Source organism: Ambystoma mexicanum, chromosome 9, assembly GCF_040938575.1.
Source record: "Ambystoma mexicanum isolate Mex_15411 chromosome 9, UKY_AmexF1_1, whole genome shotgun sequence".
NCBI lineage: Eukaryota > Metazoa > Chordata > Amphibia > Caudata > Ambystomatidae > Ambystoma > Ambystoma mexicanum.
Genome location: NC_090931.1, coordinates 1,538,774,367 through 1,538,801,386, shown reverse-complemented (window position 1 = coordinate 1,538,801,386; position 27,020 = coordinate 1,538,774,367). Strand labels below are relative to the sequence as shown.

At 47.1% G+C, this 27,020-nt stretch overlaps 1 protein-coding gene across 2 annotated transcripts in view; it reads right to left on the bottom strand.

The window, feature by feature from the left end:
• The window catches only part of LOC138489475 (zinc finger protein 436-like), a 188,014-nt gene that overhangs the window by 54,571 nt on the left and 106,423 nt on the right, over nt 1-27,020 (bottom strand). For both annotated transcript variants that reach the window (XM_069617210.1, XM_069617211.1), the window contains exon 5: nt 16,196-16,324. In XM_069617210.1, coding sequence (XP_069473311.1) covers nt 16,196-16,324 — 129 coding nt within the window. The remainder of the gene's footprint in view (nt 1-16,195; nt 16,325-27,020) is intronic.

The window sequence follows — 27,020 nt, the reverse complement described above, 5'->3', positions numbered from 1 at the left end:
CTAAAATGCACTTTAAGCCAACATGATCCTGTCTAGGTGAAAGGCCAGGGATTAAAACATTTGAAGTTAGTGACTTTAGAAACATTGGAAGTGTAAAGGCCACGGGTTTCACAGCACCGGAACATTGGCGCATGAATGAACCAGCTTCAAAGTTCAAGAGCAGAACGCTCTTCAGATTTGGTTTCTTCGTTCGAGGTATGTCATCATTACTTTTGTGATATTGTACCTTCTGTTCCAGAGGCGCACTGCTACTTGGGGGACACCATCGCAGGCATAATCTTTGGTCACATCCCTGCACTGAATCTTGTGACATTGAAAGACAATCTACAAAACGACCCTAGTTGTCACAGATGGCACAGAAATCACTCTGAGTCTTTGAGACAGCTCAAGAGTTTTTATTTTCTTTGCGGGCCAAGAGTGGTACCTCTCTCTCTCTCTCTCTCGTCTTGTTACGACCCTCCTCCCTAACACAGGCATCTATAACCATTGCTAAGTGCAACCACATGTTGATCCCTCCTGTCTAAAAGCTGACTTATTCTAAGTGTGATGGCCTGAAGGCGGTTTGCCTTTTCTAACTATACTCCGTCAGGACTTCCTGGCTCGCCCTACTCTGACAATTTGTTAATTGTTCAATTGGGGCTTCCTCCTCACGCTCTACTGTTCTCTCCCTCAGATATCACTCGCCCCTCTTGATACTTACATCTTTACCTGTTACTACTTACTCCCTCTTCCACACTACTATTACTACTACTCCCTCCTCCACAACTCCTCTCACACTACCAGTACGACTTCTCCTCCTCCTTCTCTCACACTACCACTCCAAACACACTACCAAAAATCAAACCGTTCCTGTGGTCTAGGGGATCTGTGGTTTGCTGCGTGTTTGTGTTGGTGGGCTCTACCTGCCCCATGGCGCTGGTCTCTGTGCGTGGCTACAGCGGGTATCTCACTCTCCAGTAGTGGGAGCTGCTGCTGTTGGGTTTCTTCTGGAGGGCTGCAGATTCTCTCTGTGGCTTTTCTCCTCTGCTGTCTTTTCAGGCCTCAGTTCTTCCATTTGGCTTATGAGTAGTTGATGTTGATTTTCTTGCTTGCTCTTCACTTTTGACTTTCTGCACCAGGTTGTTGGTCTCTGAAAATAAAAAAAAGGGGCACTGGCACTCTCTCTGCTCTCACCCACCAGTGTAACGAGGGACCCCGCAGCCCAGGGATCCTATCACCTCATGTCCAGTGTGGGCCCCGGTCCAGCCATCACCATGCCTGTGCAAGGACCAACTGCAGCTGGCATGGAAGGAAGAACTTTGCCTCTGGCTCACTGTGTACATCAGACAGGAAACAGGGTCAATGCTTCCTGTCTGTGTGCCGCATGTGAGCTGGAGGCCTGGAGGGAAGAAGGAGCATTGTTCACGCAGAACAGGTAAGGAAACCATTTTTTGGGGGGGCGGAAATGTGTAAGAAAATGTGTCTGTTGTGATTGTGTAAGTATGTACGTATGCATGTTTAACTGTGTTTGCATGTGAATGGTGTATGTATGTTTGGGTACTGAGTGCGCATGTGGTGTGATTGGGATTTCAGTTTGTGGATGAATGTTCTGGTTTATATGGTGAATGCAATGTGAGTGAATGTGAAAGGTGTATGGGTGAGTGGCAGGTGAGTGAAAGGGTATGAATGTGATTGTGGGTGTATGCATGTGTGCGTGTCTAGGCATTGCTTACTGTGGATAACATTTTATTTTGGGCATCTAGGATACAGCCATCATGAAATTTGTTTTAACTTGGCTAGACTGGCATTTTGGTGCAGCTAGTCTAGCCATCGTATGATATGTCTTGACATTTTGTACCGGGCAGCTACGATAAAGCACGCAAGCATGATAGGTGTTATTACATGGCTAGACTGGCCTTTTGGTGCCACCATTCTAACTATTTCTTACCATGGCATTACATTTTTTACTGAGCATCTATGATAAAGCAAGCATGATAAGTTTACTTACAGGCCTAGAGTGGCCTACACACTGGACCCAGTTTGGATTGGATTTCTTATTGTGATATGGCATTTTTAAAGGCAATGCCAATAAGAGTATGTTCTTACGTGGGGCTACTGGCATATATTGGCAAAGTCAGCTTGGGCATTTTTTTGGGGAATCTGCGTGAAAGAACTGCATCGCAAAAGCACGAGTCTCAACAATGCGAAGCTGATTTGTTTGCATTTTGAGAATCTCGAATGCATTCTTTGTCATTTGTCCCCTGCTTTGTATTTAATGTAAGCAGGGTACACCCCTGCAACCCCCGAAGCCCATAATGCCGAACTAGGGGAGCAGGAGACACCCCTGCATTCCCCGCTCTCCTTGTTCAGCATTTCAGGCTTTGAAATATTTTTGCTAAACCGAATGCGCATTCTGCTTTTATTTCCAGTTATTTTCGGCCAAACCGCTTTCTTGCAGTACATTGCTGGCATTGCGCACAAGGCAAATAAGGGAATGTTTTTATAAGGGAATACTGGCATATTGGTGCAGGCAGCATTGTAATGTATGGGTACAGGAGCGTGAACATGTTTTCTACACTGGCATATATTGTGGAGAGAGGCATGAAAATGCACTGGGAAATGAATTTGTGCACTGTTGTTGACTTGCATCTATTGGATTTTTTCAGGAGTTACCCAACAAAGCCAATTGCACACTGTCTGGCTTTTTACCCCATTTTTTCACAAAAAGTGTACTATATAACGCACCATTTTAACCCATTCTACACAATTTCTAGGGGGAGGGGGGAGCCAGCGAAGCCCCCTTTTGTTGGTTCGGGCTCCCTACCCTTGGCCGTTGTCACATACTGTCACGATCCGTCGGACCTGGCGAATGTGGAATAGATGGCGCTTCAGGTGCCATTATTGAGACACTCTTCTTTCTGAAACGTAACTCACGGTCTAGTTGTTTTTCAACATGGCCGCCGTCAGTCCGAGTTTTATTCAGCAGAACTGGCGTTCGGCGCGTTTCAACCCCTTTCGCTCTGTGCTTTGGGTTTTACGCTGCCGGTAATTTCCTCTTGGCTCTGGTGAGCCCTTCTTCATGTCTTCGTTTCCTTTGTCTATTGTTTTTCTTGTCCTTTGCTATTTTTGCCATCTAGCTTCCCTTTTTCCACCTCTCCCCGTCGCGCCGTCCTTCCTCCAGGGTGTTTATCTTCTGTTCCCTTTCTCTTCGCTCGGCGGTCTCCGCCTCCTCTTTTCCCCCTCCTTTTTCCTTTTCCCTCTCTCTTGTATCTGGAGTTCTCTTCCCTGTACCTTCTTTCCCTGGTGTCTCTGCTTATTTGCCCATCCTCTCCTGGACCAGCATGTATTCCTGTTTGAGTCCTACTTATCCTGCAGGCACATTCTGTGCCTTGTTGTTGCTCCTTACTCCATTACATCATTGCTCTCACCATTCACCTCAGGGGTAGGACTGGCTCTGAATCACTCTCTGGTGGGCCTCCCACCACCGGCTGAGGGGTTCCCATCCATTCTTGACAAGGGCAGGCTACTGGCCCTGTTGCACCCCTCCAACTTTTCCGACGATTCCTCACCCTGTCCCTGGCTGCTGACTGATCCCACCACCGATAAGTAAGCTAGCTAGATCCTTCAACCTCCCGTAGAGATTAGGTAAAGCATGTACCCAGTAGACCTTTTTCGGGTAACCCTGACAGAATTATCATGTGCATTGTGAACCCTTGGTGTAACGCCTGCGTCGTGATGTTTCCTTGAGGGTAGAGGTCTGTGTCGCCATCTACGCACACAATATATGATATGATATGGCATTTATAACGCACCTATACACAAGTGTTAATTGGCTACGGAATTCTGAACTTTAGCTTGCGTCGCATCTAGGGTAGAAATGTGATTCTTAGCATGCACCACACTTAGAATTCTGAACTTTAGCTCGCGTCGCATCTAGATAGAAATGTGACTGTTAGCATGTGCCACACTAGTACGGAATTCTGAACTTTAGCTGGCGTCGCATCTAGGTAGAAATGTGATTCTTAGCATGCACCACACTTAGAATTCTGAACTTTAGCTCGCGTCGCATCTAGATAGAAATGCGATTGTTAGAATGTGCCACACTAGTACGGAATTCTGAACTTTAGCTCGCGTCGCATCTAGATAGAAATGCGACTGTTAGCATGTGCCACACTAGTACGGAATTCTGTACTTTAGCTTGCGTCGCATCTAGATAGAAATGTGACTGTTAGCATGTGCCACACTAGTACGGAATTCTGAACTTTAGCTGGCGTCGCATCTAGGTAGAAATGTGATTCTTAGCATGCACCACACTTAGAATTCTGAACTTTAGCTCGCGTCGCATCTAGATAGAAATGCGACTGTTAGCATGTGCCACACTAGTACGGAATTCTGAACTTTAGCTGGCGTCGCATCTAGATAGAAATGTGATTCTTAGCATGCATCACATTTAGAATTCTGAACTTTAGCTCGCGTCGCATCTAGATAGAAATGCGACTGTTAGCATGTGCCACACTAGTACGGAATTCTGAACTTTAGCTTGCGTCGCATCTAGATAGAAATGCGACTGTTAGCATGTGCCACACTAGTACGGAATTCTGAACTTTAGCTCGCGTCGCATCTAGATAGAAATGCGACTGTTAGCATGTGCCACACTAGTACGGAATTCTGAACTTTAGCTTGCATCGCATCTAGATAGAAATGCGACTGTTAGCATGTGCCACACTAGTACGGAATTCTGAACTTTAGCTTGCGTCCAATCTAGATAGAAATGTGATTCTTAGCATGCACCACACTTAGATGGAATCCCACCATTACAAGGACAGAAATGCCAACTAACCAACCAAATAACAATTCCATCCCTATGCATACACCTCTCAAACTATAACCAAACACAACCAAAAGCCTAAAACGCAGCAATCCGCACAAACTTCACAACAATGCAACAACAAAACAAACCACACATAGACTTGCACAACAGCACACAATGACTACGGACCATAAAACACACCAAGCCCAGCCAACGGACCCACCGGGCTGATGCTGCCAACAGCACATCACTGCTCTCTGCACTTTTCCAGCTTATTCCCACTAACCCACCCCCTCTCCTCCCCTTTTCCAGAGCCGCCAAAGTGCCAGGGGACCACTTCGGTGGTGATAATGTTAAAGGACATTTGTACTGCGCACTAACATTAACATACAGTGTAGGTCTTCTTGCTGTTCGTTCTGGGCCTCATTACGAGGAAAGAGGCTACCCCCTTACCAGGTACCGGGTCTAGGTTCCTTGAATGAGGAATTACCGGGCCATTCCGAACTTGGAGGGCCCCGTAATTCCTCATTCAAGGAACCCGGCATCCCTATTCCCATTCGAGCCCCCATAGGGCTCAATGGGAATAGGGAGGATGCTAACAACGGCCCGTTAATAACGGGCCCGTTGTTAGCATCCTGGTCCGCTCGCGGAGCGGGTTCCCGCAAGCAGACCTCGTAATAGGGCAGTAAGGGGTTAACGGCTCCGGCACCTTTACCAGCGCCATTAACCCCTTACCGCTCTCCTCGTAATAAGGCCCACTGTCTGAGACAGGACTTGGAAAACCCACCTAGGGTGAACAGGGGTACACCTCTAAGGATAAGCCTGAACTACCCAAGGTTATGGTAGAGTGGCAAGCAGCAAGGCTTAACCTAAAGAGGGAGGAGGGCTGTAGTTGGGTACAAAGACCTCAGCACATACCTTGGTTCAAGAAAACACACACTGAGGAGTAGACATGTATTATATACTGTAAGGCACACTGTTACAATTCTAAGTTCAGGTAAGTACTAAAAACCAAGCATATATACAGTACGGGATCACGTGTGATATTAGAGTAGCTTTTAGGACAGCAAATCACATAGTAAACCAACTGGAAACATATATACAAACTTTGCAAACTCTGAATAACTTTTTATAACTTTAGCCTAATACTGCCTTAATAGTCCAACCCAATCTAGTATGAGTCTCTCAAAGTTCAGATGAGTCACTGGGCCACCAGTGGCTGGGAGTTGGCCAGAAAGCTGTTGAGAAGAGGCAAAATACAGTGTTCAGAGTACTAGAGATTCCCTAGAGTTGCAGGTAAGTAAATCAGTGGTTACAATTAGGCTCAGTGAGGTTAGGATGACACCCTGAAGGGGTGCCCCAAGGACCAGGGTCCACGAGCAGGTGGTTTTACTGACAAGAGCACAAAGGGTTGTCCCCCAAATGATACTCTATGGAGGTCTGAGTTGTAGCAATACACAGGCTATCTGCAGCCCCCAGAGTCACAGAATGACACAAGCAGACCCCCAGGTAGGTTATACGGTATTACCTAAATTGATTGTTTACTAATGATCATATAGAAATCTGGCCGAATTCGACCAGTACCCTTCGATCGTTTGTAAACGATCAGTTTAGGTAATCACAACCAAACATGGAGCGCGGGGGTTGCTGGGTATCCCTCGTTCCCCATGTTTGGTAGTGATTATCCAAACTGATCGTTAGTGATGGGCTTTGGGGGTAGCGGGGGTGTCCCCTGCTTCTGTAGGTTTGGTGGCGCGGAACGGGGGAAAAAAGAAACAAAAGCGGACCCTGTGGCGTCGGATCCGACCTGCATAGGAGGGACGAATCCAATGCTGCAGAGTCAGAAACAAAGCAGATGCCAAAAAGGTAAGTAGGAGGTGGGTGGGGGCGTGTTTTGGGGGCAGTGGGCAGTTTAAATTTGGCCTGATTTGGCCACAGAAAAGTTGTCTTCGTCACTGATTTGACTACAGTAAATTTGGCCACGACGCAATTGTACCACAGCTAAATCGTATACATCCGATTATACTGGGGGTGAACTGTACCTTGAAGTGAAGTTGTTGCTGCAGGACGGTTCCAGCAGTGAGGCGCCAGCAGACCCGGTCTCCTGTTCTTCACCCAAGTGACGGGGAGAATGGGTCTTTAGGGGATGCTGAGACAGCACTCACAAAGGGGGAGGCACAGCGACAGATCTTCAAGGTGATGGCTGGTTGGTGCCTTCTGCAGGCTCGGTGGACAGGCAGTTGTTGTGGTAAACTGTATTCCGTTTCTTGGTCCTCGACTCTGGTAAGGAGACCCTCTGGAGCCAATTCAAGTTGAGGCAGGTTTGGAAGGATGCCCACAAAGTTGCAGGTAAAACTGCGCTTCCAGAGATGTTGCACTGACATGCGCACAGGACCCCAAGTATTGGAGGTTTGCAGGTCATGGGTTGCAGTTCTTCTGGGGATGGTCCAAATTGTAGGTTGTCTCAAGACTAATTAGGCCCACCAGTCTATGGGAGGAAGTTGTCTTCTTCAAATCTTCCCTGACGATTGGAGTGACGAGGTCCGGACAGCAAATGCGACTCAACAGGCTCTGGCGGTTGTCGGAAGTGCTAGTGACAGCCTTCTTTGTTCTTCTCTCCGGAATCTTCTTGTTCCAGTGGTCGACTCTGGGTTTCTGCTCCAGGACCGCAGGAGCAGAAATAAAGGCTGTGTCCACAAGGCACGTCTCATGTACTATTCAGACTCTGGGGTGGCTGTTCAAGGGAGACGGCCATCCTCCCAGTTTGAACTGGGTACAGCCAGGCACATTGCAGGGAAAGTGGCAAGGAGTGTCCTGCCAGGCACTCAAGGAATCTTTGCAGGCTTTCCATGAGAAGTCTGCCAGCAACAAACAGACAAATGAACCTTCCTCCATCCATAATAGCAGTAGAAGAGTCTTGAAAGGACAAGTCATCTTGTTCAGGGATTACAAAACTGAGGCCACTATTTTTGGTATGTGGTGTACCTTATGTGCCTTATTCGGGCTGTGAGTGCAGCCTGCGATAAAAAGTATAAAAAGAGTTGTGCAAAAGGTACACTGGCACCAGCCTGAACAGATGGGCTTGTGACAGTAACTAAAGGTTACTGGAGATGTGAGAAAAGGGATACACTGTACCCTATCAGCACTCCACATAGGGCGGTGTGTTCTGATCTCGCATGAGAAAACACAGAAAGGATAAAAAGTATTATCCCCTGCCCTGGTAACTGGGAGAGTTAGTCGTGGAAAGAAAAGAAACAATGAAGGAGAAGCTCTAGAAGCTTCTGACAACACTGCAAACAAGGTGCTGTGTGTTGCTTCACTAAAAAGCAGATGCCTAAAAATCAGAGGAAAGCATAACTCCGAAAAGGAATCCCCAAAAGGGGCCAAAAAGGTTCCTTACACTTGAGTAAAAAGGGGGGGTGAACACGGAAAAAGGTTCCCACTCACCATGGAGAATTAGTCAAAACATCCAGGTGTCCAGCAAAAAGTGCAGGGGGACTCACATTGAGTGGAGATTTCACACAAAAAGAGAAATCTACCCTAACTGCCGGAATGACATGAACACTGACGGGAAAGTGGAACATATGAGGTGGTGCACCCCGGACAGATTCTCAGCTCTCCTTCATCTCAGGTAATTAATCCGTGAGATACTCAGGGCCAGGGTCTTCTTCGACCTATCAGGTATACTCATCGGGTCCCAGGTCTGGATTGTTTTTCGGGTGTGGAAGAGCCCAATCTCCACTGGTTCTTCCTTCGTGTTTGACAGAAGAACTTGTGCCAAGTTTCCTGGATTCCCGCAGGTGTAGCATCGTACAACTTCTGGACGGGATGGTGGGCCGGGTATGCCCCTGTCTGTGGTAACAGGTTTCCGGGTTCATTCTTGGACTGGGGAGGGACGCTAAGCCCAGGCCTCTGAATGGTTTGACCCTCTTGCAGTCCTTGTCTGGCTGGTCTTAAGTGTTTAGATTCTTTTTGTTCACTGGCTTCTGGGCATATATGGCTCGCTGATGTGCGTTAGCTATCTGGATGGCCTCTTCTGGAGTGTTTTCATGCAGCTATCAGAGGACTTTCGGTAGATAAGAAAGGGGGAAGAGATTCTATGAATTGCTCCGAAACCAGCATTTCCCTCTCCTCATCATAGGTTCTGTCCATTAGCCATTTGTTGAGGAGATCCCTTACTCTAAGTGAGAGCTGTCGAGGAGTTTGCCCTTGGTCTAGGTGCAGATGTTGGATGAGGAATTAATAGTGCTCTTGATCTTGGCATAGCCTCTCGAGGATTCCTTTTCCAAATAATTGTAGGATGTCCTCCAATCCAGATTTAGAGCCTGGAACTGTTGTTGGGCCACTCCCGTTAACAATGCGACGATTTATTTTGACCAATGGTCACGGTGCCATCTGTCGCCTCAGCCACCCCCTCAAAGTTGTCAAAGAAGGTGGATGCATCTTCTACCATGGAAAGCTTTTGTAGGACAGATGTGGGTACCGCCGGCTGTTCACACATTTCCGCCACCATGCTCTGTAAACCTGACAAAGTTTGCTGGTGTTGGCAGCGGATATTTAGCCTGCCTTCGACCAGGGTCCATAATGGATCTTCCATCTTTGTCCGATCTCAGGAGCTGGTTAATCAACAACCACTAGCGCGGGAAGTGGTATTTATACTTCCTCAACAATATCTGAAAACATTCCCTTGTGGCCGACTAAGAACAGAGTTCATGAGACTTCGTATGAACCTGATGCCCACTAAAGACCTTTTGGAAGCAAGAAAAGCAAAAGCAGTGAGAGATTATGCATGTAGATGGTACAAAGAGCAAAGGGAGACTCTGCAACACCTGACTATGCTTTGCCCCAACTTAACGTTGCAGAGAAACAGATGGATGGGCAAATTCTTCCAGAAGTTTACTATAAGATCAGCAGACCCTTCGTGGCTAGTTGAAGGAAGTATTTGCCGGGACAGAAGGAATGAATGCGATAGACCGGCAACTATTGTTTAGAGCCTGTTTTATCTCTCCCTTGATGGTAGGAATGAAGGCCATTAGGAACTGTTGTCTTTCTTTTCCTTTTAATTCCAGCTATACCTTTGCACCTTGCACTCTAGGATTTGCCATCTTTTGTATCTTTTGTTCAGCTCTATACATGAATTGTCTTGCTTCCAAAGGGGGTTGTTTTTATTTCTGTGAAAGATATGTTGTTTTTTATATAAGCTTAAGGTTTTCAAGTGTAAAACCAAATGCTAAATAAAAAAAAAATAAAAAAAATAGAAATGTCTTCTTCCTCGTCTGAGTTAGTGGGGTCCCTCTACTTTCTGAAGATGGTGTCTCAGTGAAGGTCTGGTAACCGATTCCACTAGCTTAGGCTCTTCCTCCACTGAAGGTTTTCTTCTGTGCCTCTCAACACAGATCCGTTTCATCAAATTTCTGCTTATCCCTTCTGCCATGGTGGTGACAGATTGTGTCTGGCTGGGTGGTTGTCTGCGTTTGGCTATTTCCGAGGGGTCCTTGGGCTTCTTCGAATAACGGGTCCAGGCGTAGGCATTCCAACTCTGCTCTGATCCCCAAAACAGCTCTGTGCCATGGTTTGTTACTAGAGGTTACCCAGCATTCTGCTGCTCAGGATAGTTCTCCCATATTTCTATGGCATAGGCAGACATCTGTGTGGGGGTCTCTGGATCCCACTTCTGATACCAAGAAGCACAGATATCACCCCGAATATGTGGGACAGTTCAAGGGTTTTTATTTCTTGGAAGGGCCTACAGCCGACCCTCTCTCAGTCACCTTGTTACGTCCATCCACCCTAATCCGGGCATCCATAACCCCTGGTTAGAGCTGCCAAATGTTGACCCCTATTGTCTAAAAGCCAACTTATTCTCGGTGTGAGGACCTAAATGCCTTTTGCCTTTTCTAGCTAGTCTCCCTCAGGGGCTTCCTAACTCCCCCCTACACAAAACAGTGGTTAGTGTTCAACTGAGTATGGGAAGGTGCCTTGTAATATGTCACAATCAGTATTTCATTACTACTCTCTTTCACAATCTCCCCCCACATCTCTAAGTTGTGTTGAGAAATAAGATCAGCAACGGCCGAAGCATTACTAATTGCTGATCTAACATTTAATAAGGCGCAAGAAATCGCAGCTCCATTTCCAATGATTAACTGTTGATGATTGTTATGAGCAGGGCTCTAACAGGCGTTACGTTTTTGGTTCTATTGTATCTCGTTAATTCAAATGTTATTAAGTTTTGGATGGGTGATGGCGCCTTGGTTTTTCCTGGATAAATAATGGAATGGAAGGCGTTAAACAGAGAATTGTTAATCAGTAACGAAGCAGATAGAAAACCAGAAGGAAAATTGCCTTGAGCCGTAAACCTTTATGGGTACATGGATTCCATTAGTGAAGGAGCACTGATCGGATAGAATTTTGGTTGGCACAGCATAACGCATCTGTATGCTTCAAGGCCTGAACAGGATTCCTGCCTGCTGGCGCACTGCAATGATGTTCAAATCAAGTGCAAGGAGTTAGGAATTATGGGGGATGTCGTTTTAGAATGGTCTGTGCAACAGAGTGAACCTACGGGCGAGAAGACTCAGCAATGAAAAGAAATATGAATCTGAGAAGGAACAATAAAAAGAAGCTCGTTCAATTTTAAAAATTGCGGTTTCTAAGGAATCTCACTAATCAATCATCAAACAAATATGCACACTCAAACTGGAGAACCACTTTTAATCCTGAGCCAATACCCCCTGCTCTAAGGATCGCTTCCACAAGCCGCTACTCCCGACTTCCTTCTATTGGTTCCTTGGTCATATTCACTTCCACCTTAGACCAGTGCTTGTATGTGCAAGTCTAGGGGTGTGTGAGAAAACAAAGGGTGTCTCACTCGCTAGACCTCAGGGACCTGTCATCCAGGTGGCCAGAACCCGGCCATTGCTTTTCGATCCAGTTCCTGGGGGTGGACCAGTGAGGGAGGATCACCTGGGTAAGTGGTCTTCGGGGAGTGGCGGTGAGGCAGCCGATGGCGAGACACGGTATTCCTCCCTTTCCGTACCTATGATCCGTCCTATTTCATAGGATTCTCCGATGTCTCAACTCCCCCCAGCCCTATTTCCACACAAACACTGGGCAGAGAAAGAGGGCAAATGAGAGTAACAATGTTAACTCTTACACATAGCATAGGACATGTCCCACTAATTGGGTCAGGCAAACACAGGCCCTTGACTCAATAAGTGCATGCTAAATTATAAATGAATGTATTATTTATTTATTTATTTATAGCATTTGTTATACGCCCAAACCCAGAGGTATCACGGAGTAGGTTACAGAGTACATACTTGTCTGGTTACAGGGTAGAAACAATACATTCTAAGCATTTACATAAACATACATCTCATACCAATTAGCTCTCCTTACACAGATAAAAGGCAGAACAAAGACACACTCTGAGGAAGGAGGAGCACGAGTAAGAGCTGAACTTCCAGGACAAAGGCACACCTACTGGAGCAGAGTAATGGACCGTGGGACGAGTGGAAAGACTGGTAGGGGGTGTCTGTACTTCCGCTCTCTATATGGTAGAGGAAAGGCACAGAAGACCCCAGCCAAGATTCTCTATAAGGTAGCAATGGACGAGCAATCAAGGCCTAGCTTCTCAGGAGGTGATGCAGGCTGGTTCTTAAGTACAGTGTAGTCCCCGAACCCCCACAAAGGAATGTCCACACACTGTATTACTGAAAACACTGTCTTTATATAAATATTCAAAGGTGTGTACACGATCACAATAACGCACTTTGTACTCGGAAGTCAATAATGATAAATATATACAATTCTAAAGTGGTACCACTAATGTTATCTCATTAAAGTGCATCAACTGTACGGTTAAAATGTCACACAGATTAATAACGAGGAAACCAGAAATAGAGATAGGCAGGAACGTAAAATGGTTGAAACAATAGGCAGAATGCTGGCCCCATTACCTAGACACAGTTCTGTGTGGAGATCCCCCCCCACCTGGGAAACCTGTAAAATAAGGATATATCGCACAAGCCCAGTCCATATGTTCAATAGTCTCACTTCTTCCTATTAAGGTTTTACCCCCCCCAATGTACCTGGTGGAGTAGAGTTCTCCGACGATGCGTAGACCGATCCTTCTTCAGTGCCTCCCTTTCAGGCGGGAGCCACGGATCGTCGAGAGGTGTCGGGGAACTTGGCGTTCGGTGTCGGGGAATCGACGGCCCTTCTTGAGTGCCCTCCCTTTAAGGCAGGAGTCACGGGTCGTCGAACGTCCGACAGTGAACAGGGTGAATTACGGCAGGGAAGTGGCAGCTTCGTTCCTAGCAGTGCTCGTCGACGACAGAGTGTTGGCGTCCTGCAAGGAAGAGGCGTGCGGGGCACCTCGGTGACGATAGTTCTGGACCGCAAAGAGATGATGAAGAACTGTGGCCCAGCTAGGGTGTCGAGTCGTCGGCGTCTCTGTTGTCCTTAGGTGGCGGGAAACCCAACGGTGGATGGTCCTCGGCGCATCGACGGTCAGGCCTTCTCCAGCGGGAGACAAGCGGGTGACGATGCAGACGAGAGCGTCCGATGATCAATTGAAGTTTCTTAGGCAAACGGGAGCACGGCGGCTCCGGTCGGCGATGGCGGTCATCGACAGTGGCGGACAACAGTCCGAATGCTTCTCCTTGGAGTTCCGCAGCAGTCCCCGTATCGGGTCGGCAGCCTGTCGAAGGTCTGTCTACCAGGGAGCGTTGGCAAAGATCAGCTGTGCACGATAGTCCCTCGTAGCTCGGGAAGAGGGCGCCTTACCAGGTCCTCTCTGGGTCAGTCCTTGGAGGCCCAGAAGCTTTCAGATTGTGAAGGAGAGCAACAGCAATTCTTCTCATCCAGCAGGCCTTCAGGGTCAAGCGTCAGTTACTCCAGTTACTCGTCGTAGTGGACTTCAGCTTCTCAACACGATTCCTAGCCGTGAGAGGTCCCCAGATATACTGTTGATCTCCCATTCATTCCGCTGGGTCACACTCAAGCATCCAATCACGACTACGGGCATTCATGCAGGCAGGCAGCCAATCAGGCACACAAGGTATTCAGGCCATTCACTTTTCTCCAGACACTCACAGCAAGTTATGCGTATTGGGACAAGTACCAAGCCATTCAACACTCCAAGCTGCATTCATACCGGTTTCGGGCAGGGTTGTCTCAGTTATTGTGTCAACCACCAGATACTAGACACCCACAACACAGAATGCATATTCGTCACACACTCCATTCACCCAGGTCCCACCCACAGGAGGTACTCACAACATACATCACCGGGAAGGCTCCAGCTAGTCTGGCCGGGTCTTCACAACAACACCATATATGGCATTTCCACCCAACAGCCAGTCAGGAGGAAGGGACAGAGTCAGGGCTTCCCAGGACTTTGGGAAAACAAGGTAATGGGTAATAGAAAGCAAGAGGCCACCGGGGCCATCTTGTTTTCCATCAGGAATCAACTGATCCCAATGGCAGGGCCGGGGTATCCCAAAATGGAGGATACTCCGCACACCTGTCAAACTCAGCATGGAGCTGCCACCAGCCCCTACCCTGCGGGCCACCCACAGGTGCCCAAAAACATACAATAGGGGCACAGGGTTGTACCCCCACCCATGGGTGCCATAAAGGTATCCCACGGGTCCGTTCACCAAACCAAAAGAGAGCTGCACCACCAGGAGTCCCACATGCGCGGAAAACACGACAGAACACATGGTAAAAAGCAGTAAAGGACAAGGATACGGAGGCCTTGTCCCTCCGATGCATTTCCAGCATCACAACGAGAGCCACAGGTGGAGAACCCCAGGAGTTCCCTGCAGGAGGTTGTTGCCTCCAAAAGACAGCAAAAGATAAGTGGAGAAGGGCAAATCCCAAAAAAGAAGGTTGCACTGTGTTTCAAGGACGCCAGAGACCCTCCCAGGTGAATGGCAGATTTGGGGAGGCGAGGCCAAGACTGTGGTACTAACCTTGACTAGTAAACTGGAAGACAGTAAAAACAAGAAAACAAGAAAGAAACACACACAGCCGGTGAGTTGGCAAGCGATGTGAGAGACCGGTGTGTGCTAAAGAAAGATGTAAATGGCAACATTATGTTGCACAATGGAATACTGCTCTCGTGTGGATGAGACGTGAAGAAAGGCAGACCTGCAATTGAACCTTGAAGTAACAATAGCTGGAAAGTCAGTGATACTGGGCCTCATTACGACCCAGGCGGTAAGTTACCGCCTGGGCCGTGACTTTACCACCATGGCGTAAACTACGTTAGTTTTTGTTAGTATATGCCACTTTGATTTGACAGACTCCACTAGGAGTGTTTTGTTTATGTTTCGATGGTTGAGATTACTCCCATCCAAGCTATAGGGGAAAGTAAGAGTTTCTCCAACCCCAATGAAACTTCAATAAAGGTTTTACAAATTGTTCCTTTTGTATCAGTGTCATATACCATGCCTCCCTCACATATGCCCCACCCGCTTTCTCTGCATGCGCTCCCCGTGTGCCAAAGATGGTGGCTAAGGAAGTTCAATGTTCGTGTTCGTGTTCCAGGCCCCATCCTTGGAGTTTATTTCGGTGACGTTGTTGGGAGACTTGGTCATCCTCAAGACCCAGCGGTGTTGCGGACCTGGGGTTTGTTGCGCACGCTTACCGGTGGGCTTGGTCGGCCCCATGACTCTGGGACCATGCGTGGCTATAGCAGGTGTCTCTCTCTTTACCGTGGAGGTGTGCTGCTGCTGTTGGGTCCCTGTGAGGCTGCAGATTCTCTGTACAGCTATTCACCTCTGCTGGCTTCTCGGGTCTTTGTTCTTCTGCTTGGCGTAGCCGTCATTGATGTTGCTTTTCTTGCATGCCCTACACTGCACCAGGTTATTGGGGTCTGAAAATGCAAAGAGACACTGGCGACTATCTAAGACAAGAGGCAAGGCTGGCGATACGGGTCTGCAATCAGACATGCTGGCACAAGGGTAGGGGAACAGGAACTGGGACCCTCTCTGCTCTCACCATCCACCTCAGGGGTAGGACTGGCTCTTGATTACTCTCTGTTAGGCTTTCCACCACCGGCAAAGAGGTGTTACTACCTCCTCTTGACAAGGCCATGTTACTCCCTATCATGTAGTCCTTTCTATGATCACGCAGTAAAAGTGTTGCAGCAAAATAGGAGTTACTGCTTGAAACATGAGGTTACAACCAAGGTGTGTAGTAGATTTGTTTATGAAGTTAAACAGCACAAAATATTTAGTTAATATGATAAACACTTTCATGACATAATTCTGAGGTGTGTACCATCCTAACATCGTTTGCAATGATTACTCTATGTGTCCTGCTTTGGGAATTGAATCGAGGAGGCTGGTGGGGACTTGTGGTGTATTTTAAGTTTGAATAGTGCACATACTGTACCTTTGCATCCACTGGAGCTGAGGCGGACCTCCTTTCTCTCTCTTCCTTCGGAGTCCGGAGGGTGGATCAGGGGTAGATCTTCCTCTTTCTTCACAGTAATGAACTCTTCGGGATTGGTCATCACGTCACCTGTGATATGAAGCAAATATCCATGATTCCCACCTTCTAAATATAAATATACTTCTGACTTTAGAGCCATGCACCATCTGATCCTATCTGTGTCGCACTTCCCTCTCGATGTTAGAACAACCAACTGTCATTGTTATTAAATGTGTGCAAGTATCTTGTGTTGACAAAAAAAAACACAGGGCTTTGCTGAACAAAGCCCAACAACATAGTAGCCCCCTACCACTCTCCTAAAGATTTCACTCTCTGCCTTTCCCCATTGCTTCTGCCTCCCTTTGATTTCTTTCTTTCTCCCCCATCTAGCTCCCATTATTTCTCCTTCACAGTATTGCTCACTTCCTTTCTGACTCCTGCAGTTTCAATCTCCTGCACTTAATTTTTTAGCATGTAATGGTGTGCACATCCAACCACCAAGGTTAGGGGAGTGCTGAACAAAAGCAAATAAAAGAAAGTGTCACATGAATTGAAAACCAGCAAATGCAAACATTGAAAACAAATGACCACTCGAAAGTAGACTGGGTTGACAGAGAGAATAAAACTACAACTAGCTGCACTCAATGCATCATATGCCGACCTAGGGCTCCGTCTCTTGCTCCGTGGCTCTGTCACCCTCGCTCTCTGCACTCTTTGGTTCTGTGGGCAAGAGTCATGTTGTCACGTGTGTGTCTGCTAGAGCCGCCACAGCTGTGGCCGACAGCAACAGCCCCAGAGAATAAAGAGATCTTGAGGGGTCGGGGGTTGCTGTGATTTCTAATACCTAAAAGTAGAATGAGAGCAGCAGGAAGAGAGACATTCCACAGGTAGGATCGACCGGGTATTTGGCGACATGTCATCACATGTGTCCTACAGGAATGTTGCCACCACACTGAGGGTGTATTATCTGTATGGGCGGAGGTTAAAGGGATGCAGATAAGCTCAGCAGAGGTGGGGCGCTGGGGTTCTCAGAGCCCTTCTAAGGGATCAGGGGAGGAGCTTGCAGGATCTACAACCGTGTTTATTTTCTATATTTTGTTATTTGTACTGTACCAAATGCACAGATACAGTAGCACTAACAACTAATCAATGGCAAAACCAAACATTGCATTGGTGCTCCCAGAAGAAACAAATCATTGGTTTCAATCTGAGCGTGACCCTTTTCAAGAAGGAAAAATAATTTAGAAGACAAAATGGTGTGTACACCCGGTAAAAGAAAGACATAATAAAACAGTACATTATGTAATTCTACCAGTAAACAGGCCTTTTTAAATCATTTACAATATTCATTTCTAATGATCAGTTCCAGTACATACTGATGTCATAAGAATGTTACACATGTCTTACTGAGCAAAACACATTATCAAAATCTAGAACAATCCTATACATTATTTTCTGATAGAAGCGTAATGGGTGGCCACCACGAATAACCGATGCTCCAGTAACGTTTCAAGGGTGTTTATTCTTAAGACAGACGGAATGGCTGTAGATTCTTAGAAGAGGTAAGAAGTGGAGGGGTCCCAAGAGGAAGCCAGGTCTCAGGGTAAGGATGCTTGTGCATATGGGGTAGTGTGCATGCCAAGTCCCCAATGCACAAACATTATAAGAGAAATAAATATGCAGTACATGCTTACCTCTTCAGAGCCGGCAGTAACAATATAAGCACTCCTTTCTGTGGCATTGATGTGATGGAAATGCTAATCGGCCCCATGTGCATCAGTCCATGGCTCTGTTTTTGGACTCTGTATCATCTTTGTAGTTCCAGTACCCAATTTGACGAAGTCCCCGGTTTAACCATGGGGACCAAAAGCAGGGTTCTCAAACGGGCTGGAGCTGCCCCGAGCTAGACGTAGAAGATGTGTACGGAGATTCTCAGACCATCCCAACTGTGTTCCCTTACTAAGGCAAACAGCAATCACTGAAGCATTCATATTCACAAGGGTGGAAAAGATAGGGGTGCAGACCCTTAAGAATACCACTGTCCAAAAGGTAATGCACTTAGAGAGCCTTTCTAGTTTCCTAGACTACCCAAACACCTAGCACAGCAAATAAAAGCTTTCCTTTTAAGTTTAAGGAAACCAAGCTGCTACATTTAGAAGTCATTCACAACCAAAGAAATAGACGACGACCCTTGGGACTGATGCTGCAGGAAACATTTTCTATTGTGAATCATCCTTGCACAGTCTGCAGAAGCCCTGCGGCTACAAAGTCACACACAAAGTGAAATCGAGTTGTGCTGCACATGAGAGAATGTGAACAGCATTCTGCTCCGGTGAACATCACGGGAGTTGCACGATTGCAATTGTCCCATGACAAAGGAGTTCCAAGTACACTAGACCGTGTCACAGAGATCACACATCTAAAAGGCAGGGCTACACAGGGTAAAGCGGGAAATTGAAACAGAGGTTCTGCGGAGAGAAGGAGGCCATGTGCAACTGCAGAGCAACTCTAAAACCCAAGATGCTGAGAGGTCTTATTGTAAGCTTGGCACAACCTCTAGCCAACCCACCCAACACTATGAACATTACCCAATGACAGAACAGCTTAACTAGCACAACCCCTTGTAGACAATGTCCCTAAGCACCACCCGGCAGGAGGGGACACTGTCCTAAAAAAAGCAGCCAGTTCAGTCTGGCAGTGCAGGCGGTTTAGTAAGAGCTGGGGGAGTTGTATGGAATTTTAAGGAGAGAGATGGTGGCTTGAGTGTGAGATCACTCAGGAGATTGGAGGAAGTCACACCATCTGGAATAGAGAGAGTTGGAGGTTGGAAGGAGACTATTGGGGATACTGGAGGAGGAGGTGATAATATCTGGAGGGAAGAGGTGGAGGAAGGAGGGGCAGGAGGTTGGAGGAGCTAATGACATCTGGAAGAGACCTTAACGGAGTTGGTGAAAAGTCCCCTGGTAACAGAGAGGCATGAAGGTGGCAGGAATATAGATCCATAAACCTCGTGGGAAGAGAACGGGAGAAAGCTAGAGAGTGTAAGGGAGGAAGGGTCCTTTTGAACCCCCTACATTCCGTAGGAAGTGAATCCTATGCTCATTCAATTACTGGAGACGTCCCTTGTCTGGGCTCCTGGTGACGTAGCTTGGAAGCCATTGCATGACACATATCGACTCCATTTTGTACATCCCCAGACTCCATTTTTGTGTTGTTCACGACTCCATCTTTTTACTGGGCCGCACAATGATTCCTAATAAGCCCTCTCTCTCCTCTTACAGCGCCCTGCACAGTCAGCTCAACCACCCCCACCTCGTCCTCCTGTGTCTGCGCCGTGGCTGTCCTGTTCTCACGGAAGCTTGGGTGCGAATTGTTGCAACCCGACACTGTATTTCTTCTCTTCCTCCGAGATCATTGCTCTGTGCGTGAGCAGGCTGAAGCCTGGCTTGTGAAAACCATTTGTCTCCACAAACATGCCCCAGCTCCTTCAACCCCCCACCTTTTAGGAATTGTAGCCTGAAAAACCCTCGCCCCACTGTGTTCCTTTCATGTAGCAGTTGGTGAGGACCCTTCCCTAGATGGCCCCCCATATAACTAATCCAGTGTGATCATATATTCTCCATGTACTAACATCCATCAATCTACTCGTTGCATGTTTATTCATGATTTATCGATGACCCTGCATTTTTGGTATAGGTTTTATGTCTTGCATCAATTCTTGCATGTCAGTAATCACTGTGTAGTTTAGATTAGTTAGAACATCAATTGTCTGGACTCTGCCTGAACTTCACCCCTCCTAGATGAGCCCAGTTGACCTGGATGCCACAAGAAGCAACAAGTTCAGCACCAGTCAATCAAGCAGCATCGTCACTGTATATCCTATGATGTATTATCTAACTGAGCCAATGAAGTGGCACCATGTAACACATATAGAAATTGTCATGAATGACATGTATTATGGTTAAAGTGTGATGTTTCTGTTCTGTTGGCAGAGCGCTCTCAGAGCAGCAGAGTCCTCTGCATGCATCATTTACTATTATATAAAGCAGTCTTTGACTCGCAATCTTTCTCGTGGTCTCAATCCCTACTGGGGTGTGTCCATTTGTTCTGAGTTTGGATTCTTATTTTTTGGGGAATTACCACTTTCACTTGGTGACCCCTTTGTGTGATTGATGCCAGAAGACCCCAACCACTGCGGTGAGATCCGGGGCACCCCCAACAAGGTTCCCCACCTATGGCAGACTGGTACTTAAAAACGCGTACGCTTCTGAACAAGGTTACGCGGGTCCCAGCTTTGCAAATACCCAACCTACTGTCATGCGCCATATTCACCCCAGGTTTTCCTACGCACCTCTTGATTTCCCTCACGTTCACTTTCGCTACGTACATCCAACGGTCTAGTTCTTCCGCTTTCAGATGTACGTAGGTCTTCTTAAGCCACCCCCCCTTCTGCACCTCGCGTGGCAACCTTTAGGTCAGCTGTTGTTGTTCCGCTGCCGCTGTTGCGCTACGCGTTTAACTCACTTTTGCTCTGTTTCCTTCGGAGCATTTAGTTGTTCCGTTTCCTCCTTTGTATCCTGCTTTTCTGCTTACCTTCCAGCCTTTCTTTCCGGACGGTGTGTATTCCGTTCGGTACTGTCCTCTTTCTAACTCCTCCCGGTTCTCGCTTTGACTCCTCCTACTTTTTCTTTCTTGGGTTCCGCTCGAATGTCTCAGTCCTGCTTTGTTTGCTACTTACTCTTGCTTTTGGATTTATTTCCTTGAATCCTAGGAATCCATATTTCTCCATTGTATTCTTCAATCTACTAAACAAGCCCAGTTTCCAGGAGGGTTCCTACCGTTGCCATTACAACAGGGGTTGTTTCTGCCACAATTGGCTTTTCCCCCTCATTGTCCCTCCAGAGAAGGGGGTCACGGTGGGGTGCTCTTCAGTAGCCTTCATTGTGGCTTCCTCCTGTGTGAGACACAAGCAGCAGAAGAAAAAAGTAAAGGATTACAGAGGCAGAAGATCTCTCAGTCCGGTGGACGAAGACTACGACAGTATAGGTGAGGAGGAGGAGGAGGAGGGAAGTTGGGACTTCACAAATTTACAGAACCCAGAGTCTGACACCTACTGCTCGTCAGAGCCGGGCACGGCTCTTGATTAGGGGTGGCACTCCGATTGTGGATAGACCGCTCACGGAGGCTCTTGGATCAACACGAGCATGTGAGTATTGATTGCGAGAAAAATTAAAGGAGGGTAATATTAATGGGAAAAGAGTAACTGGGGAACAACCTGTGGGTTTGGAGCATGTATGATTGAGCAATTGATGATGTGGGAATTCTTTTTTTCTTCACATGCCCATTAGGTTTTTATATAAGGTGACAGAATAAGAGGAGATACGGGAACCTAGCTCCGAAAGGGGGTGGAAGGCGGCAGCGCGTGGTACTGACTCAACCAGTGCAGGATTATAAATGATGAAAAAGGAATAAGTGGGAATCTTGTATATGGGGAAGACTCGGACAATATTAGTTACTCTTTTTTCTTTACTCTTGATAAACGTTCTTGAGAGGTCTGTCCAAGAAGAGGCCAGGGAGGGGTGAAAGCGAAGAGCAGATGGAGGGGAAGACTTTTTTTGGCAAGGGATAGCAGGCGAAAAAAGGGTAGTACGTGTACATGTTTCATGCTCTTTTTTGTGAGTAGGGTACGTCAGTGTGTCACGTCAATGTGTTAAGTGTTCGATGTTTTCTTGGTTTTATGTCATTGCTATGAAATGATCAAAATCTGACTAAATGTGTGATTACAATGTTTTGAAATACGATCATAAAGGTTTTTGTGGTGAGATATAAGGAATTGATAGTAGTGATTGATACACACACATACACGCACGCACGCACGCACGCACGCACGCACTTAAACAGTGAAGAGAAATAATGGGTGCGGACAGGCCCCTCCTGCACATACATATGCCAACACCTTCCATTGTATAGTGAGAAGATAAAAAAGTATCATGACCAATGGTTAATGGAAATTAAAGGGGATGTGTCTTCCCAAATATGGCCAGAGGTAGGGTCTTTTGATAAGACAGTATTGGACCTTGTGGCAACATACCTATCGATCAAATACAAGGGAAAACAGTTCCGAAATAGAAGAGAGGTGTTAGACCTCTGGTGTATGTTTGAAAAGGTCCCACTTGTTAGAAACAAAGATAGAGAGCCACAGCCTGCAGTGGCAGCAACTCAGGAAGAGGGAGGGGAAGAAAAAGGTAAGGGGGAGGAACCTAAAATGTAGTACCCATTGCTAACTAAACCCGCTGAAGGGTATTGCGACCCACTGTATTTGCCCTGACCAAGCACACCCCTCACGCCGGCAGCAGCACCCCCTCCCCCTTATGATCCTAAAGGTTCTTATGGGCCAACATGTGCACCCCCTGTACATCTAGCATGCCTCACCCAGGATCTAGAATCACAGATAATCACTACACAAGCAGCGTTATTCCGGTTATGAACATTGTGCGAGAGTAGCCAACTTTTACCCGAGGGTGGACAGACACCACCGTCCCCGCCATTAAATACCTCTGCGTGTACAGCAGAGGATGAGTGGAAGTCAGGGGACTTCCTATTCTGCATCGATAGTGCGCCCGTTAAGGTGATACGAGTAGGGCGAGAAGACGAGCAGGTGAGTGCGGGATAAGGTAGTGTAACATCTAACAGGGAAGAGGAGTGTTGGAGCGATCTAGATGAATATGAGGAAGGGGCAAGGGCAGGTGGCATAAACTGCCGCGGTGGTCCCTGCCGAGCGATGAAGGGGAGTAAGAAGGGTGGCAGGGAAGGCTGAGGAACAGGATGGGGCGAATGGCGTTAGCAAAGAAAGAAAAAAGGAACAAAGGTAAGTAAAGGGAAGGGGAGGTCAAATTTACAGATGTCTCTTATCCATGAAGAGGCGCGCAGGCCTCACTATGTACCCTGGGCACTAATGGATAAAGCACATTTGTTAAAGATGTTACCTCCCCTCTCTGGGGGTGCAAGTAAATGGATATATGCCTTTGAGAAACATACTGCAGGGGTACCGTTAGCAAGCGGAGATGTGAAAAGCTTGTTAGTTTCTGCAGTGGGTGATCAAGCAAACGGAGTGTCGGTGAAGGCGGGTTTCCCAGGAGTGAAACTAGATTGTGACTGCCATGATGGAGCCTCTTTTAATAATGTGAGGGGTGCCATGGGTATCAGGCAGGTAGTTGGGGCAAGCTTGGTGGAGGCTTGGCAGGCCTGGCATAGACACACAAAGAACCCATAGCAAATCCCTCCTTTAATTGCTTCCTAGTGTTTGTAGTAACTTCCTGGTTACCACTTCCCGTTGCCAAACAGGAAGTGCATGATGCTTCATGAGCTCTCTAGTGTTTGGGTTTGGCTGGCTATATAAGCCACACCCAAGATTCTTCCAGTGCTTCGTGTTGCTTACTGTGAGCTGTATCAGCAACACACTTGCCATGCTCTGGATCAGCCAGCTTCCGCTTACCTGCTCCGGATCATTCTGCTTCTGCTTACCTGCTCCGGAACATCCTGCTTCTGCTTACCTGCTCCGGAACATCCTGTTTCTGCTTACCTGCTCCGGATCATCCTACTTCTGCTTACCCGCTCCGGATCAACCTACTGTGAGCTGTATCAGCAACACACTTGCCATGCTCTGGATCAGCCAGCTTCTGCTTACCCGCTCCAGATCATTCTGCTTCAGCTTACCTGCTCCGGAAGAACCTCTGTTCTTACTCCACACCACAGCTATCTCCAGTCAAGAGGGGATTTCTACACCGGCACCTGTGAGAACAACGAAGAACTGCGTTAACACGCGCACATCAGTAACGCTGCGCATACTCACCGAATCTTCCCGCGACGCTGCAATCCAGGTCAGTTATATGAGCGCAAAAACCCCTGCTAAAGAAAGAAGGGACATTATTCATTGCACTCGCCCCAATAACGCGGACACTTATTTCACTGCGCTCGCGGTGCATACTTACCAAAAGCCTCTGTGTATACTCACCCAACCACCAAGTCTCCCGTAGCGCTAAATCCGCACTCGAGGCACTAATACCATATCATTTCTCCTGCAAGGGAAAGGGAGAGACATTACCAGACGCGCTCGAATTCAAGGCGCTGTGCAAACCTACCAGCAGCTAGCTTCTACACGCAGCGTTACTCACCCACAAAAATACCGGCAAACAAATACAATACGGACAATTTTGGACACTCCACATTCACCGCGCAACGTTCACTTGTGGGAAGGACTTTCTAGCCAGTGAAGAAACTGGCGCCTTGTACACTCGGCCTCGCTGTGAAGGCATAAAACAGCGTTTGGCATCTGAACTCAGCCTACAGACATTGGCACCAATCACATGAGTGAATTGTGCCCCTGCGAATGCAGGATGGAGTGCACACCCCACTAAAGATCATGGTATCCCTCCGGGTGAAACAGGGGAAGTGAAGACTCAGGGTCAAGGGAGGCTCGTCCATCGCTCCTGCAAAGACACAGGCGAGTGTGACAAGGGCACAGGTTTGGGATGCCTTGCGGAGAACCTTCCCCAACACCCCTGATTTACACTCAGTGATGCAATGCACAATGGGAGACAATGAAGATGCTGCGCAATTCATTCTTCGGGTTCAGGACATATGAGAGCAGAGACAGGCACCGCTTGGGACCAGTCTACCTCCCTCTTTTATTTTATTATCAAGAGAGGCCTCCCGAAGGAGGTACAGAAGGCCTTTGATCAAATTGCTGGGATAGAAGCCACTTGCAAATGAAATAGCTGTCCGGGGAGTGCCAATTGATGTAGACATGTTTGTGTGTATGGAATACAGGTTTTGGCAAGAGTAGTGCCCGAAATAACACAACACGAATGGAGAATACATACTGACTGTTTTACGCCCCATAGCTGCCCCCCAAGGTGGTACCTGGGACCATATTGTCCCTAGATTTACAGGGTGTACAAGTATCAGCTCAACATATTGCAGTGATAGGTTTGGACACGCATGGATGCGAGTGTTGAACAGTCCTATGCATAGACCCCAACATAGCACTGCACAATTTGACAGACGAGGAGCTATTCACTGACAATGACGGAGAGATAATAATGGAAATTTGTATGCCCTGTGACATAATGATTCAGAACAGACAAGTAACAAACCCACTCATGGCCTTTGTCAGTGCACTCCCCACATTGTTTAATGAAGACATGCAACAGGTGCCCGCCAAACTATGGACAACGAATCCCCAGGATATAGGGCTCTTGCAAGAAGTGACGCCCGTTAAAATAAAACTTAAGCCTGGTGCGGTGTTGCCCCGAGTGAAACAATACCCCCTTATCAAGAGAAGCAGAGGAGGGGATAAAAGAAACCAAACATGCACTATTACAACACAGTATCATTGTGCCATCAAATTCACCTTGTAATACGGCGATTTATCCGATTAAAAAAGTGAAGGTTGGGGCTTGGAGGATGATACAGGATTTACACCCACTTAATGACATCATACAGAAGGAGTTTCCCCTTGCCCCAACCGCTGCATCCATTTTGGGCAGCTTTCAAAAATCAGCCACATGCTTCACAGTGGTAGACTTGAAAAATGCCTTTTTCTCTGTACCACTTGATCCAGGCTCACAATACTTGACTGCCTTTATCCTGGGGGTGGAGAGGGGGGGGAGGGGAGAGATATGAACATTACAGGCTACCCCAGGGATATTGCAAAAGTCCAAGCATTTTCAGCAGAATATTACAAGAAGACCTTGGTAACATTGATGTCAAAAGCACAGTGATACAATACGTAGACGATCTTCTAATTTGTGGTGAAAGTGAAAAACAGTGGAGAGCAGACTCAATCATTGTTAAATCTATTGGCACAAAAGGGGTACAAGGTGGACAGAGAAAAGGTACAGTATTGCCTAACAGAAGTGCTGTATTTAGGCCAGCTGATATCAAAAGATGGCAAACGAAATTCTCCCAGACAGAGCAGCAGCAGTGTGTGCGACTATTAGACCTCGCACAGTAAAGGACATGCAGAAGTTTCTCGGCATATGTAACTATTGCCGAGCATGGATATTAGACTATGCAGCATACACAAGGCCCTTATTGCAGGCATTAAAAGAAGCACAGAGAGAAAACTCAGCAATTACACAGACACAAGAGATGAACACTGCCTTTAACACATTGAAGGAGCTCATTTCCACCGCCCCAGTCCTAGCAACCCCAGATTATGAACAGGAATTTTATTTGTTCTCACACTCTGATGGGACACTTATGACAGCGGTCTTGACTCAAAAAAGCTCCCTAGGGCACAAACCTCTGGCCTACTACAACAGCACACTTGACGCTGTGATGCAAGGACAATTCACATGGGAACAGGCTCTTGCAGCTGCCGCCATTGTAAATGAAAAAAGCGCCACTATTGTGATGGGATGTTCAGTGACCCTGTAGGCCGAACACTCCTTATTTGCAATTCTCGAAAGATCCAAGTCCACACTAACAACACAAAGGGCAATGGCGTGCGAGATTATACTTTCTAGCTCCAACATTCACATAGTACGATGAAAAATGGTAAACCCAGCTACATTTATCACAGAGTCAAACAGTAGATGACATGCAAAGTCATGATTGTGCCACATACGAGGGGGAAAGCGGTGACGTTCCCAAAGCAAATGAGAATGTCCTAGAGGAAGGTGAGGTGTATTTTGTGAAAGGGTCAGCTTCAATTTGTCCCGAGACCGGGGAAAAACACGTGGGAGCAGCAGTTGTGAGGTTGGAAAACGGTGAGTATGAGACG